The 18,044-nt window shown below is 36.8% G+C and overlaps 1 protein-coding gene across 24 annotated transcripts in view; it reads right to left on the bottom strand.

Annotated features, from left to right (window-relative positions):
- The window catches only part of STXBP5 (syntaxin binding protein 5), a 105,167-nt gene that overhangs the window by 74,376 nt on the left and 12,747 nt on the right, over positions 1 to 18,044 (bottom strand). For all 24 annotated transcript variants that reach the window (XM_086877585.1, XM_086877590.1, XM_086877586.1 and 21 more), the window contains 2 exons: positions 3,205 to 3,286; positions 2,318 to 2,418 (listed from right to left, as the gene is read on the bottom strand). In XM_086877585.1, the coding sequence (XP_086733711.1) occupies positions 2,318 to 2,418; positions 3,205 to 3,286 (183 nt within the window). The remainder of the gene's footprint in view (positions 1 to 2,317; positions 2,419 to 3,204; positions 3,287 to 18,044) is intronic.

Here is an 18,044-nt window from a genome sequence, read left to right as displayed (position 1 = left end):
CCACCTGACACATTTCCAGAAAGGTCTGAAAGAACGGACTGTGCTTAACTAATTTACATCATGAACACTCTCCTCAATAAACTTAGTTGTTAATATAGAGCATAAAACCAACCTAGGAAAAGCCCATTTACTTCAGATTCATATCGCATATTACAATTATTAGGTGTGATGAACTGAGTGTTATAAAGGCGCCTATTTAGAAATATTCAACAGTGAATTTTTTGCAGTTCAAATCAAAATATTTACATGATAATGAAATTACATGTTATTTTATAGAGTTGTATTTTATAAACTAGGAAAAGGAAAACAGAATATTTGAAAACAGTTAACAGTCATCCAGCATGACCTAAGTGGTTATGACAAGGTACAGATCTGAGAATCTTAAGTGTTCTGGCTACTTATATATGTTATTATAATAGATACTTTAAAATTGCTAGAAGAATAAGCCATTGCCTCAAGCTATGCCTACACCACTCATAGTAACTGTGGTGCTCTCATTATTTACACCTTGGCAAGACAGGATTAGTAACTAAATCAGCCACCAAGAATACATCAGTGACCAAGACTCCTTTCTAACCCCACTCAACTCCCTCTGATGGGTTTTGCTACTGACATGACTACATTTACAGAAAAACTATGGTTTAAAACTTTCACTTGGCTTAACCAAAGATATCCACACATCTAAAACTCTAAGCCAGCCTACAACAGATTTGCACACAATCAGAATGAGCTCCTCAGATACCTGTTTTAAAGCATTAGCTAGAAGCCCATGGTTAAGTGTGGTTTCAGAATACAAACACTAATTTTACACCAACACTTAAGAAGATACTACAAGAGAAGAGTCACTAAAAAAGAGGAAGGGAGAAATAGAAAATTCAGTTTGGACACACTACTGTATCTCTTACACATGGACAATCCTCATTAAACTAGTGGCTGTTAACTGCATTTCTCTCCATTTAAAGACTTTTATACTGCATAAAGGAACACTGCTACTCCTTTGGGGCAGAGAATTAGCCTCAGTTAACAAAGCTTTCTGTTTTCTGTATAACAGTTCAGAATCACAGAATTGTCCAGGCCTGAAGGGGTCATTAAAGATCACTTAGTCCAACTCACCTGCTGCAGGCAGGGACATCTTTCCTTAGATAGTTGAGCAAAGCGCCATCCAACCTGTTCTAGAACACTTCCAGGAATGAGGCACCCACTACTTCTCTGGGAAAGCAGTTACAGCATCTCACCACCCTCACAGTGAAGAATTTCTTTCAATATCCAATCTAAATCTACCCGCTTTCACTTTAAAGTCATTACCCCTTGTCCTATTCCTACATGCCCTGACTAAGATTTTATACATGGTGATCATAGAAATAATTTCAAAAAGGACTTAAAATCACTTAATCCTCTATACAAAGAAACCCCAGTAATCTGCATTTATGTTGCTCCTGATGAATTTGTTCGTAAGCTGCTCTTTAAAACTTTCACCTACCCAACAGTTTGTTTAGCATTTGCATGACACTACATTAGAAGGTATTACTTAAGTATTTAACTTTTTTTGTTGCTATTTATTACTTAAAATTTATTACCTCCTTCCCTATTCAAAAGAAATACAAGTCACAGAGTATTCTGTGTTCTTGCTAACATCCTCTGAGCTCCCCAGCCAGTCCATCTCTAATGCATATTGTTCAAAAGTGAACACAGTACTCCAGCTGACACTTTACAGATACTGGAAAAGAAGGAATACCTCCTAAAAGGGAAGGAATACTTGCTTTAAAAACAAAGGACATGTTTTTCAGAAATTCAGTCAACTGACTTCTAGTAATTTAATCTTAAATGCCTGTCTAGCTTCCTCACAATTATATTACTTGAGTAGAAAAATTTTTAATCAAAATGCAAGTGATTTTAAGCCACCCTGATACAAACAAGTGCTCTAACACTGCAGAATTCTGGTTTGCCATCAAGGGAGAAAAAAATTCCAGGTAAAAAAATTGAACCAGCTTTCCTGGTTCTCTTGTTGGTGCACACACCTGCTCCAAAATTCCTCTATAGACATACATTCAAATTATTCTATCCCTACACATTTTAAAGATATTAAAATTGATGTTCAGCAATGAAACACAAAGTGATAGAAAAGGCATCTCAGTTTAGGTCACTAGTGTGTCTTACTCACAAATACTGTGGGGCCTAACAGATTGAAATTCAAACCCAGTGTAAGGCCAGTTTCATTTATGTACCAAGTTATGACTTGGACTGCATCAATAAGATCTGATCTTACAATAGCATGAGTGTGATGCTCAGGGGCACTGCAGTAATAACCAATCCCTACCGTTCCCGGTTAAATTTGAGTGAATGAAGTATAGCTGGTCTCTTCTGGCGCAAGTTCCACAGGTGTAAGGTGTCGTCAGCCAAGGCACTCACAAGAGCTCCCTAGGAGAACAAAAACATTTTAGTTAACTTGTTTTCATAACCCTAGGAACAGCGTAGCATCACAGTGGAAATACCTTACATATTTATTACCAGGATGAAATAAATGTATAAGCATCTTCATCAGCACCATAGTACAGATAAGTTCTAAGCAGTAGGAGTGAGATAACTGATGTGATCACATCTTGTTCAGCTCACTCATATTTTGTTCAGTGCTATAATGAGAGATGATGGAGGAGTTTTTTCCAGTGTGTGCCCATCAGTTTCCTCATGCACATTTCTGCAGAGAAATCAAGCAATGAACTGCTAATATCTGGGTGCTGACAAAGTTAGCAAGATCCCTCTGAAAATCTGTCCCTAGCACAAGAACAGCACTGCTGTCAAATCTCAGCTGCTACATCCTTAGAAACACACATCTGAAACTGAGGCAACTTTATTCAGTTCATGTCTAAGACAGTAACTCTATCAAAATAAAATTAACTACCTACTGAAACTGGTAGTATTATTGAAAAAGTACTTCACAAATTCCAGAGATAACTTGCAACATTCAAGTACATGAAAAGATATTCCTAATTATTTTTTATAGCAAAAGAGTACTTTAGAGATAAAGACCTTTTTAGAAGTTAGTCAAACATTTTCCAAAACTAAAAAAGTCAATTTTTTTATAGTTGTTATTACAGTTCGCTCTTTGTGATAGATCGCTTATATCTGGTAATTTTAATGTTTGCATCATGAAAAATTTAAGAAAATATGTTCCATATCTTCTGTGAACTACATCATTTTACTAACCTCATTAATCAGGAACTGAAGTTGGATTACTGCAGCTCCACTGTCATGTTGACAGTAGCATTCAACTCCTGGCCGACCAAAGCTGGAATTGGTACCATTAAGGAATAACTTGAAGAATGATGAAGTAATTATTTTAACAATGTTAAATATCAGGACTAGAATTAAAGGAAGTTAATCTAAATAACCATCATAAACAAATTATTACATTTTTCAAATGCCAAAGGATCTTTCTCTCCATTTAAACATTACTTAAGGATGAAAAGAGCTGAATAACGCAAAGCACTTTAAAAAAAATCTGCTGTGACAGAGATGAGAAGATCAGTAGTCAAAATATGGAGGAGTCAATGGGAAATAATGTATAATGTAAATTTTCAGGATCTCTGTAACAAGACTTCCTGGATTCACACCAGTTATGACATAGCAAAAGCTTGCTCATTTTCATTCTCACACATAAATCAGTCCTATCCTTCCATAATGAATACTGATAGAAGCAACAGCAAAACAGATTATTTCACTTCTCCATAGTTAAGTTTTAGTTACAAACATTCTGTATTTTAAATGTGGTTATGTACCTGCTTTTGATACAAAATTAAGTTCTCCAACATCTAGGAGACTGAGCAGAAATAAGAGAGGAATTAAGCAAACCGGTCAGTATTTCATCATCATTGTATGCCCAGGGTTTCTGGACTATAATTTGTCAGGGTTGAACACTTCTTGTTTTAAAGAAGTATCTTAGCTTTCAGAAGCAAAGAAATTATTCCAAAGCTGTATGCAAAACAGAGAATATATGTACTATTTTTTTCTCTCGGCATATGCTAAAAATTAATAAAACAGTACGACTCTCACTCATTCTGCCAGCTTTCAATTTACTGAGAAATAGCTGAGCAAAACCAAAGCGGATAATACGTGCATTCTTAAAAACATGTGCATTCATGCTACAGGCAGTTGAAAGGCTGAAAAGACTATTAGGCTGCATGCAAATCAAAACTCAAACACATCTCCTTCTCAGCCTCTAAGCCTCTAAGTAAAATAAAATGTAGAACAACAGCAGGGAGTAGTCTGCTTCAACACACTGCTATATTTTAACTTTTAAACTTGAATCACATTCTTCTAGACTAATGAATCTGCATAACATCCAGCTAAGTGGTGAGATATACACTAGACAGATGTTGAATAATCCATCAAACTTAATACCAGCTTTCTTCGCCTGAGTAATTTAATTTCGTTCTGCCTTGGAAGGACTTCAAGACTCAGCGAGCCTCACCTGCTTTTTTGCTTTTATTTTACATTTTTATCATTAAGAGTTTTTTAACAAACAAGTAATCTATATTCCAGTCAATTTATAGCTTAAAAAAAAAAAAAAAAAAAAGAGTGGAGGGGGTGTTGTCCCCATGAACGATACCTTCCTACACAAACTCAGAATATTTTTAATGTAAAGTAGTTGCTTTTACATTAACTATGGATTGACTACACAAATTGCCAGATTGAAAAATCCACAAGGAAAAACATGAATTTCAGAGCTGATTGCCTTCAGCCTTGCTCATGCATCTGCATTTGCTTGAATTAATAATTATTTGCAGAAGTAGACGAAAACAATTTTCAAATGTGAAATTCAAAGGCTTACCAGAATTGAATTTTAAAACTTGTTTATCTGCACTGACACAGGTAGTTTTCTAATAAAAGATTTTTCCCAGCCCCTCCCCAGAACAACATTTTCCAACATAATTAAATGCAAACCTTGTTCATAAGCCCAAAGTTTATTTGGAATTGAGACTCCACAGCTACTTTGCTTCATAAGAGGAATATGACCCAGCAAAACTACATCCATAAACTGCTCAAGCTGCTTCTTCCTTCAAATTCTATTCCGCAGATGCTTTCTGCAAGCACTTCTGATGCTAATGTTTCTGGAAGCACTACTACAACTAGTCGGTAAAAATTTCATTATTAAGAATATTTCAGTGTTTCCTTAAACAAAAAATTCTTCCACATTTTCCAGGACGCCTGAACCATTTTTCCAGAAATCGGTAAATATGCAGCACTGGGAGTAAGATTACACAAGTCTTAAATATTCAGAGAAAATCTCTCTCTGATAAATTAGTGGAAACCTCACATCCAGATGTGAAACTAGTCTGGCCTCTTCTATAGTGCTCACTGCCATTTAATAGTCCTTACAGCTAGTCCTATTTAGTTCCTTTACTCAAGGATTATGTCATCTTCACTTTTTCACCTAGTAGCTAAAATTATTCTACTCAAATTAATACCATCCTCCTAACCAGCATTAATCTTCTTTTCTAAAGCAATGTAAAGCCTCCCAGTTTTGCAGGGTATGCTGAATTGAAAAAGTACGTCACAAAGACTGACTGTAGAAGGACAAAACATGCCTGTTTCAGTACATGTGAAGCATTTCTCAACCACACAAAACAGGCAGCAGCCCAGGGAATGCAGTTTGCCCAAATCTGCTGCACTTGTGTATGTGTGCTTTAGGCAAGAGAGCTCACTGTACTAAGCAGTGATCATCTACTACATTGTTGTTCCCAAAACAGGAAAAAATCATAATGAATAATGACAACATGAGCAAAGCATTTTAATTTTGTAGACAGGAAAAACTCTCTGCCAAAGACCTAGGGTGGCTCTAGAGGAAATACTCTGCTCGGAGCAGTTTTCTAATCAAAGACCCATCCCTGCTTCATCCATGATTCCAAATATTAACAAATTGGATAAATTAATAGCTTCTAAGCTGTACCTTTGAATATTGCTTCTATGTTCCCCACTGCCATTTGTAAATTAACCCAAGAAAACACTATTATTTCATTGTCTTTACTGCATATTTTTTGCAAAAACAAGGGACAACAGCTGTGCCTGAGAGAAGAAAAAGATAACGTGCTCATGTCCTAGCATTAGAGCTCATTTTCATAACTGCTAGAAGTGCAGGTAATACACAAGGAAATCACAGTATGACCTTAATTTAATATCACATATGATTAAATTCACTTTAATTTATGAGAAAAAGCAACATTTGCAAAATGTATTTTTTCCAACAAGCTTCAGATCTAAGCTTACACTTCAAGCATCTCATTTAGCAATATGCAAGTTGTCTCCTCAAAATACTGTTTTTTTTTAAAGTTATTACTATTATTTACAGCTTACCTGCACAGTAGCAATTCAGTGCACATCTGCCCATAGAAATCACATTTGAAAGAGAAAATTAATTCCAGATGAAAGTCAGAGACCAGTCTTTCTATTTATTTTTTTTTTTTTAATTCTTTAGTTACTGTAAGCAGACCTAGGGACTACTGGGGCATTCTTCACCTGTGGTTGACCCAACTGACATACATGACAGTCCAAAATCTGTACCTATCAATTCAACCCTTAGCATAAGGCAGTTGTCAAAAAATCACAGAATCATTTAGATTTAAGAAGACCTCTAATTTAATCAAGTCTGGCCTTTGACTAATCACCACCTTATCAGCTAGAGAATGGCACTAAGTGCCATGTCCAGTCTTTTCCTGAACACAACCTTTTCCATGAGAGAATTCTTCCAGATATCCAAACTAAACCTCCCCTGACACAACTTGAAGCTCTGTTCTCTTGTCCTGCTATCAGCGGCCAAGGAGAAGAGGCTGACCCCACCTGGCTGCAGCCTCCATCCAGGCATTTGTAGAGAGTGGCAGGGTCACCCCTGAGCCTCCTTTTCTCCAGGATAAACACTCCCAGCTCCCTCAGTGCTCCTTGTAGCACTTGTCCTCCAGACCCTTCCCCAGCACTCTCCAGTGTCTTCTTGCAATGAGGGGCCCAGAATTGGACACCACTCGAGGTGTGGTCTCACCAGTGCCAAGTACAGGGGGACAATCCCTGCCCTGCTCCTGCTGGCCACGCTGTGTCTGATAGAAGCCAGGATGCCACTGGCCTTCTTGCCCACCTGGGCACACACTGGCTCATGTTCACTTGGCTATCAAAAAGCACCCCCAAGTCCTTTTCCATTGGGCAGCTTTCCAGACACCTTTCCTCAAGCCTTTAGCATTGCACGGGGCTGCTGTGACTGAAGTGTAGGCCCCAGCACTCGGCCTTGTTGAACCTCCTAACACTGGCCTCAGTACATCGATCCAGCCTGTCCAGATCCCTCCCACCTTCTACCAGATCAACATTCCCATCCCAATTAGTGTCATCTGCAAACTGAGGATGACCCAAACCCCTCACCCAGATCATGAGTAAAGATATTATACAGAACTGGCCCCACCACTGAGCCCTGAGCACTTATGATTGAACACCAACTGGATATGACACCATTCACCACCACCCTCTAGTCTGCCCATTCAGGCAGTTTTTAACCCAGCAAAGAGTACACCTGTCCCAGGCAGCCAGTTTCTCCAGAAGAATGCTGTGGGAAACAGAGTCAAAGGCTTTACTGAAGTCCAGGTAGACACCATCCACAGCCCTGCCCCTCATGCATAAGGTAAGTCATCTGATTTCCTAAACCCATACTGGCTGAGCCTGACCCCTTGGCTCTCCTGTAAGTGTGATCATAGTCAAGATAACCTATTCCATAACCTTCCTGGACAGCAAGGTCAGGCTAACAGGCCTGTAGTTCCCCAGATCCTTCTTCCGGACCTTTTTGTGGATGGACGCCACCTTGGCTAACCTCCAGTCGACCTTCCTGGGTAGCCAGGACTGATGACAAACGATGGAGAGCAGCTTTGTGAGCTCTTCCACCAGCTCCCTCAGTACACTTGGATGAATCCCACCCAGTCCTATAGATGTATGAGTGCCCAAATGGCTCAGCAGGTCACTAACTACTTCCTCCTGGATTCCAGGGGGTCTGTTCTGCTTCCTGTCCCAGTCTTTCAGCTCAGGAGGCTAGTAGTTATCTTGATGTATACATAAAAACATGAATAATTTAAATTATTTTCTAAACTTTCATCACACAGATATTGGAATCTTTTTTAATTACGTTGTGATAAGAAGTCTTGATAGTACAGCAAAGACAGACCAGGTATCAGATTTGCCACTGTTACAACAGCTCAAAAGTATAAAGACAAATCTGAAACTCTAGCAGCTTTTAATATTCACTACTCGATACATCTCAAAATTATAGCTGTAACACCTAACACTACTTAAACATTTGACAATTTTGACAAATTATCTATGCTATTAGTTAGACAAAGCCAATAGCCATTGGCTAGATAAAGACACAAACCATTGATTTGAATTCCATACAAAACACTAAAACCAGTAGATTACTCAATGTATTCTTATGTATACCAGCATACAGCTCTCCAGGACTGCATAATATACCTGTATATTTTACTACAGTCATGTACATGTAGCAGTTTTCACTTAATCAGACCCTGAATCATTAAAAAAAAATAAAAATGCACCACTGTATCTCATCAAATCTTATGAGTACTGTTACTTTCACATACATAATCTACAGCAACCATCTCAAAGAACAATCTGTCAAGACACACTTATTTAGCAAGAGGGAGTTATTAAAAAGTCACAAACTATTAGTCAGACACTGTCTAGAAAATGCACTTTGACCTCTCACATCAATGCACTACCAAACAAGACAACATATAATTAGTCCTTTTGGTGGTGGGGGGAGGACAAGGAACGAGGGCAATAACAGGTACAACATTTAAAAAATTGATGTTAAATCCTATTACAAAAATAATAGTAATTTAACAGTAAATTAACAATACTGCTGTTTACTATTGCAGCTTTAGAACTTCCAGTGAAATGGTGACTAAACAACTGGCTGGAACTTCAATTATTCAATGTCCAAATCAGCTACCAATAATGTTCATTCCTACATAATTACAGATCAGCTTCCTTAAGTATTCACTTTGTTTATAGATCAGCTCCTTTAAACACTAGAAGCCAAATGATTTCATGTTAACTTGCAAAGAAAATCTCAGACTGATAAAAAGGAGCTCTGTTTTGAAAAATGCCAAAGTCTACAGATCCCAGTAAAATTTTTTGCTGAGTTTTAACTGGTTTTTTGTATAAAGTAGCTGTAGCAATTTTAAAACACAAAACCACCCTTTTTTGCCTCAATTTGCACGAGTTTTGTATTTTACAATTAAACAATGCCTGAACCAGTTTGCATGTAAACTGACAGGGAACAGGTAGAGAGCAGTAACTTAAGTACAATCAACTTTTTAACAACAACTGACAGGGGTCAAAGCACTTCTTAAACTTCAAAGTTGCTTACATAAATATGCACAAACACAGCATTTCCCAAGCAGCTACAAAAAGTGCCAGCAAATTTTCTGTAAAGGCTGTATTTGGTAGAATTTTCACAGAGCTGCCAGTGAGGGGCAATTGTTCATTGGAACAAGATGTAATAGAGCAGTACAAATGCAAACAGGATAAAAAAAAAAAAACAACAAAAAAACATGATTTAAAATTAAACAAGAAGCAAGATTTGTTTTAATGATAAGTTTCTATATGCACAATTCACAGATGGCAAAGCATGCTATTGAATGAAGAGGTAAAAGCATCAATTTAGGATAAAAGGAAAAAAAACAATTAAAAAGGCTACAGGTTTTCCTTGATTTTACTCACTTTGCTTTCTGATACAGGTTGTACCCCTTTAGTCTAAGACCTGTATTTCAGCACTAATAATGCAAAGAAGGTGACTAATCCAGTACTTCTTCTGAGTGGGATGGAAGAGAAGGAGAACACTAGAATACAAGGGTAGGAAACTCTTATAAATACTGGTTTCTACAACTACACAGGATGCAGTGAAATGGATGGTAACTGCTAATTCAGTAAATTTTTTCCAAAGACTGCATATATAAGCATAAATAATTTCATTTTTTTTAAGAACTTCATCAAAATTCACAGGTAAAACCTTTGTATTTTGTTTCATGCTTCCAAGTCCTGCTCACCTGTTATCCATTTAATCCAGTTTAGTTTCCAAGTCAAATTTCAACATGTTATTACATACTACGCCATAATATCAGGCTTATCCTCTTTACATGCATAGCTTCCTAGCCAAAAATAAAGGCCTGGGACATTCTATGCTCCTAGAACTGAGGTATACTTGAAATAAAAATGATGTCTCTTCCCAGACTCTCCATATTTTGTTCGAACATTGCCAAGAGCAGCATTAAAAAGTGTAATGTTCTAGAACTAGATGCTAAGTGAATTTGTATACTTATTTAATTTAGCTTATGAAAGCATAAATAACCTTGGATACTATCTAATAAAAGGACAATTTAACATTTTCAAAGAACACAGCCAATCCTTGCACAATCAATTATTGTCTGTCAACACCTATTTCTGACTGTAAACCATTTTGCTAGGTCCAGAAATCTCTTCATTCACACAGCATGATCTAAAATAGTTCCCTTAACTCTAGTCTGACAAACAAATTCTCTTCAGTTATTTCCAAGTGACCAACCATTGGATAGAGGTGACAGAAGGGCAGCTGATATCACCAGATATTTCATCTCAACTTTTTTCACACACAAGCCCATTCTCCAAACCCCCCCCCCCCACGAACTTCATAGCAGTGAGTGTAGTCTCCTGAGCCAATTTTACTTGTACCTCATTAACCCTTTACACCATTACAGGGTTATTTAGAATAAGATAACAGATACTGTCACCACTCTTCATGAAGACACTTTTACTCACTTGCTTTGGTAAAGACAGCAGAAAAAGCAGGTGACCTAGGCATACGAAGTGGTCTTAAAGATCTCATATTAAAATAAAAGTTGGTCACATCTATGAATTTCTCCCCAGACTTTGCTGTAGTTTCTCTCTCAGTACTGATATCAGCTCCTTCCTTTGGACAAAGCCCTTTAACATGCGACTTGTGGATGAGGTTTAATCTATCCTTCTACTTCCCGCACCGTTTTGCATCGTACTAATGATGGAAATAACTTCCTCTTCCAAACATCTTTCTGAAGAAAAGTTTAATCACTGGTGTGATTTTATCAATACAGTGACACAGGTATACCACATTTATGCTTACACAGCTTTTTGAAGTAGTCAGCAAAGTCACATGTTGAAGCACTAAGGATTAGAAGTCCCAACACTTCCATGGCACAGGTAAGATAGAGAAACTTAGATGCCAAATCCAGGTGGCAGGTACAAGTTTACCTCTTCTGTCTATATCAAATTGATATGACAATCTGTCCCCAGTCTCATAGCAGTCACAAGCTGAAAGATCTTCCAAATACTACATGTGATGTTCACAGGCACAGCATCACAAAAAGCTGCTATTTGTTTCTAAGTATTTCAGCTAGCACCAGCTCTAAACCCTAGTAATTCAAACATAGTGGAATAAATGGATCTCGGAACAAAGTTTCCCTCATCTGCCAAAGCAGAATAGAGACTTCTTAAATATTCTCATTCAAAATGACATTAAAAAATGTTTAATTAGCCTCAAGTGTGAGCAATCACAGCTATCCTTTAATTGCTACTTTAAGTATTTTGCAACACTAAGACAGTGTTTTTTCACTTTATCTTACCTTAAGCCTCCTCAGGTTCCACTTCAGCATAATTTTTAGTTTTGATTATCATCAAAGGACTGAGAAACTTACTATTTCACTAGCATTGAAACAGTAGTGACCATTTTATAGGTTTGCTCAAAATTACTACCACAAATGAACATCAAGGTACAATTCAGTAGATGGCACTATTCCACAAAAATCAAGAGAAGAAACTATGTCCTCACATAAACAAGGGGTACCATGGAGCTAGAACTCTTGTTTTAAATACGCAAAACCAATGCCTGCACATTAGAGTGCCTTGCATTTTTTCATGCTTTTCATGAAACATGGAAAAAATACATGCCAAAACATTAAAAGAAATTACTGTTTTGGGGAAATAGCTGTAATTTTACCTAGCTATTTTGTTGAGGTATTTCTGCTATTACACAGAGCTCCGCTTCACACCGCAAAAATAGCTGCATACCAGTGTTATACAAAGTAATATTTTTATGGTTTGTATTTACCAAAATCCTACTTGACACAGACTATTAAAAGGTTGACATTGTCCCTAGAAGTTGCTTATGCAACCTTAATTCTCCTCAAATGCACGATGGTAATTTATTTTTAAAAGTTAATGCACTAGCTCAACATCAATTGTAAATGTTTTGCATAATTCAGCCTAATTTTTTTTAAGTGTCAGAAGAGAAGTGGTCACTTCACTCACAAAACCTAAAATGTCATTTTAAAAACTGACATTAAAGCATGTCAGTCAATATTATTAAGTTGTAAAGCATAGCCTTAAAAATAATCCTATCCATTCCATCTTAATTCTTCTCTTAAAATTTGTCACAGGTGCAAAATTAGATCCTGCAGTTTGCTTCTTTCTCAGTGTACTTGAGGATCTCAGATGTGTCCTTTCCTTGGCCCCAGGAAATGCACCACTGGACAGTGCTCAGGAGTTCCTGCAGGAGTATAAATACAGAGCTAGTGTTTTGCACAAACTGTGAGTTTCAGAAGCCCAAGGGTTTGTCTTAGAACTGGGAAGGGGATCATCCAAACAGTATTACGAGATTTCCAGGTACCCAAGGCCCAGTTGAAGACCACAACAAGACGGAAAACAGGTCATCAACAGAAAAAGCACAGTCCAAGGTACTTCCCCTATGCATCTTTCCTGCAGTTTTTCTAGTAGGCACTTTGAGATGGAGGGAAGGTATTACCTTGCAACTTGATATTTTTTTTCCTGCTACTTTAGAGAATCTCCCTATCTTATTCGCTTTACTTCCAGTGGTTGTCAGATTCTAAGTGATATCTGATACTTCAGGCAGTGCTTATCTACCCTGGTATCACAAGAATGTTTGGTTTACTAGCAGAACAAACAAATAATCTGAGTCTGAAGAGCTATTTCGATCAACTTTGACTGAAGGGAAAGAAGTCTTCAGATAATATTTTGCCGTAAGTTTCATGAAAATATGAAGCTGAAATGAGGGAAGAAAGGAAGCTGGAAAGAGTGGGAAAAACCCAGGTTAGGCCCATATCCCATCCAAAGCATTACCTCAATGTCCTAAAATACAGGCTCTGTGTAATCACAGGAAGCATTTCTAGAGTTACAACACACATGTAACAGTACTACAAGATTGAGTCATACAGTAGCAAGCTCCACAGTGAAAATGTCTGTCTTTCCTCTACAAGTATCCAAAATAATAGATATCCATGCATTACAGCACACTTCACATAACTGAAACCATTCCAGTTCCAAGGGAACTTGAAGTGCCATACACAGCAAACTGTTGCTTCAAGCCCCTCCAAGACACGGAGAGGGTATTTATGCTGCTCCAAACTTCCAAGTTTCTTCCACAATCCTGCACCTTAACAGAAATATCTACCAATATTTCTGCATCAGTAAGATGCAGGTAGACCAATGCAATAAAACCAAGCACTGAAGGTTTATAGTTAGATCTCTGATTTATTAGGAGCAAGGAAAGGTTCAGAGGTTTGAGTTTATAAAGACACTTGAGAATTTATGTACACTTCCTGTATAGTAAAGGAAAAGCTGCAGAGAAACAGTAGAGGTTTTCCTTTCCACTTAGCACTTCATCTCCTTCATTACCACCCTGCTCCCCAAATGCCAAGAGAACACATTCACATTTCCACTGTTCCTCTCACCATTTTTACCATGGTAAAGAGAAGGCAATGTAAGGAGCAAGTCTGCACAAAGATATGCTTGAAGAAAAATAGTCAAATTCCTCAAAATTATTACCTACAAAGTGACTGCTGTGGAAGTACAAAACTAAGGCACTTTGAACTTTTTTTAAGCAATTTGGCTCTCACTGGAATCTTCAGCAACATATTTACAGACAAACCACTTATAAGAAAGCGAAATTGTTGCTGTTTAGTTAAAAGATAAAACCTGCCAATCATGCATATTCCAAAAAAGTAACCTTGGCCATCACCACTAATCACAGTACTACCCCATAAAGAAAATTTAAAAAGAGAAAAAAAGAATAGGGAAAAAGAAAAAAAAAGAAAAAAGGAAAAGAGAAAAAAAAAAACATTGCTGCTTGAGGGAGACTATCACCACAATCCAGAGTTTTACTGAGGTTTTAAGGTTAAAGCCTGAAGTTAACAGGTGTCAAATAGACACCGTTTCTTATCTTCTCTGCAGAAGTTACCAGCTGTGAAAAAGGGCACTTCGGAAATACCACAACATGAAAATATCCAAGGGTTCAGACAAAAGAAAAGCATTGTCTGGACCAGGACTCTTCATCCAACCTCAAGACAGTTTCTAAGCACCAAATTCAGATCATTAAAATTAATGTGGCATTGTAGCCCCATCAATCCAGACCTGCTTTGAGTCAGAACCTGCATTTATGCAGTGTAGTTCAGTGTTTAATCTTTTTTGATTAAATACTTGGTTTATTGTTTTGAGCATCAGACAGCTTTTTCTACTCAGCAATAGAAAAAATGAAATTATTTTGTTTTGGAAGTTCACTTCTGTAACACCTTCCATCAAAAATCCAAGAGGAAAACAGGTGTAATTGTCAGCCAGCTACAATTCACTAGAAGCTGTAAACTGTGGAAGTTTTATGTGTGCTCTGCATGGTGAGGAATAAAAAACACATGAGGCTCAAATATAAGCTGGAACAGTAAACATCTGAGCTGATAAGTGTCAGACAAGTCACCTGTGGTGCTCTTCAAACATTTACTAGGGGAAAAAAAACCGCACAGGGAAAACTACTGTTTCAAAGATTTCACTAGAAAAGTTTGAAGAGAATAAATACTAACTTTACAAGCTACTGTTTAAACTTTATTTCTTCTTTCAAATGTCAGCATAGCATTATAGCAATGAAACAGCAACAAATAATCCCATTGTATGTTTACAGTGGCCATTAGGTCTCTGTGAATTAAAAAAAAAAACAAACAAAAAACAATCAAGAAGAACATTAGACTTCCTGATGGTAAAGGACTCCACCAGAACAAAATAGAAGTCACATATGTATTGAGAGAAAAAGCTAAGGAACTTTTTCTGGATAACTGCATGGAAATTCACTTTAGTTCTTTGAAGCATTACAAATCTTAAAATGTTTTGCCTGCAAAGCATCCCTACTTCTTTTTCAACAAAGGACTAGGAAAGTTCTCAACTGATACTTTAAGCACTGCTTATCAGACTTAGAAGTCTGATTACTACTCCTTTTTCCTTCACATGCTCAGTCTGCTCAACTCTCTAAACTTGGTGAGTCTTCAGAAAACTCATAGTCTTCAAATTCACTGTCAGCTACAAGACCTCAGTCAGGACAAAAATATTTAAACACAAACACTCCTTACCCCTCCTCACAAACCACATCCATACACAAACTTGTCCCTCTTGATGCAGAGAAGAAAGAGGAAAGAGTTAAATCATTCACCCCAGATCACCAGAGATGCAGGATAGTTACATTCCTGGAAACTATTCATGGGCAAAAGCTACAAGTAATTTTACTAGAAAAAACACTATACTATAAACCACACCTGAAAAACTAAGAGAAGTATTGTTTAAGAATTATTTTCTGAGAAAAAGAAAACAGTCACTGCTGAAAAATTTAAAGATGAGATCTCAAAGGAAAAGTAGTAATTATTTATATTACCCAACAATTTCTAATAAGACAAAACAGCAACTAAAAAAGAAACAATATAATCTCCTTGAATAAAAATGAAGGAACATTAATTAGTGACCTATTTCAAAAATTCAAGATTAAACCTCTTTTCAAAATAGGTTTCTAAAAACCACCATAATAGACTGATACATGTATTCCAGTTCAAGAAAATTACCACATTGAATAAAACCAAGGAAAAAAGAGACAACCAGAGATCTAATATACCAAATAATAGCTGTGAGCAGCACTAAGTTACTAAGATACTTCAGATTACTAACTATGTTTAAAAGTTCTTGTTAGGAGCTGAAAATTATGTGTTTATAGCAGATCAGTACTATTCATACAGAAGACACTTACACTGATTATCTTTACATATTGTCCACCAAAACACTAAGATAACATCAACCAACACTAACAACAAGCATGCACAACTGAGTTTAATTTCATCATAAGTGAACTCCCCCCAAATTAACTACAGTTGTATAATTTAGTTATTGTCTGTACTATAGCAAATAAAGACAGGTTATTCTGTTATTCTGAAACTTAGGATGGTATTTTTGTAGAATGTGGAATAAGCTCTCAAACTATGCTTTTCAGTATTTTGCCTCTATTATAATCAAAGTCTGCATAATTCAAGTTTGAGAAGAAATATAATTTCAGAACTATTTTGCAAGAATAGTCTCTTCACATGAGTTTTTGTACAGCGAGAGAGTAGATTGTACCCCTGGAAATGCCAGTGCATTACTCTGTATATGAAAATAGCAAGAATTAGCAGTATCTTCTTTGTCAAATTGGTTACAATTATTCTGGTAGCACACTGTGACTGCTGAGGAATGGCACAGAGTAGCATTTCTCCTTTAAAACTTACTCAAGGGTATTGTTTTCTAAACTTGCCCAGTACTGTGTTCGCATTGCAACAGTAACTTCCGCTGCAGACAAAAAACTGAAGGCAGAGAACATTCTCAGATAGCAGCGTGATCATCACACTCCTGTCTGCACAACAGCTTCCTTGATAAACTCACCACTACCCCACTTCAACAGTCTCAGCATTTTACTTTTTAGCACACCATTGATACATTTTCATCAACTGTTCAGGCATCTCATTTTCTACGTTTAGCAGCAAATAACATCAATAACAAAATAGAAAAGCTAAGAAAATTATAAGTTTTGCCAAAAAAACCCCAATTACAATATGAAATATTGAGTTGAAATGAAGACATGCTTCTGTTTATATGCCATGATATAAAACTGCAGTTTCTAAATAGTTTGACCAAACCAAACTTTACTGTCAGCATTATCTGACGTGCTGCTTCTCTTACCAGGAATTGCCAACAGAAAGAGCAGATCAACAAAAGTCAATAAAATTAATTCAGAAAATGCCACTTCCTCTCCCCGCCCCCACTTTCTTTTTTTTTTTTTTTTTAACCACAACACCATTTATTTGATCTGGAAATTATTGGCAGTGTATTCATATGGAAAAAAGAAATTATTTTCAACTGCCAGAATTCAAAAGTAGTTTTTGTACTTTGCTACTCAGGTAAGAAACAATATTGCAAAAGTCAACTCCTGGTGCCTCTTCTAAAATATGCATAAACCAAATTATCTCTTTTTTTTTTAGTAACCCTTTGACTATTAACAAAATTGGGCCTATACTCCCAATACTTCCATGGACCAGAGCTGTAAGAAAACAGGTATAAAAACAGTCCTAGGCAGGTATAAAAACACATCCTAGGCAGCACATATACTGGGGGTAATTGAAAAGAAATTTGGATCTATACCTTTGTTTAGGTGTTGTTTTTTGTTTGTTTTAAACTAAAGATAGAGAAGTACAAAAGTTTAAGAAAATGGTGGTATTTTTTGTCAGTGGCTGCCATGTGAACTCTTATTTCCTTTGACCAACAGCCCTTATGAAAACATGGGGACATTACTAACAAACAACTACCAATTACTAACATTGCTTTTAACACATAGGCTACCTGATCTATCTCCTTCCCCATTAGTAACACACCAGGATTTCTTTCTGAAAGGTTGTTTTTGGTTTTTTGTGGGTTTTGGTTGTTTTGGGTTTTTTTTGTGACTTTCCTTTTTATCTGACATTTAGGGGTGGCTGTGGGGGTAATCCTACTGCATCAGTTTACTATTCAGATTTGGAACACATATAAAAGGGAACACCAGGCAAATTATTTTGCAGCCCATTCTCCATATTAATAAGCATCACTAAAGTTTAGTAACTGTAATGTTGATGTTAGCATTACAAAGTCCAGTTAAGAAT

The sequence above is a fragment of the Cyanistes caeruleus genome, chromosome 2, assembly GCF_971803275.1.
Source record: "Cyanistes caeruleus chromosome 2, bCyaCae1.hap1.1, whole genome shotgun sequence".
NCBI classification, from domain to species: Eukaryota; Metazoa; Chordata; class Aves; order Passeriformes; family Paridae; genus Cyanistes; species Cyanistes caeruleus.
The sequence above is the reverse complement of the archived record's forward strand: the minus strand, read 5'-3'. Positions and strand labels throughout refer to the sequence as shown.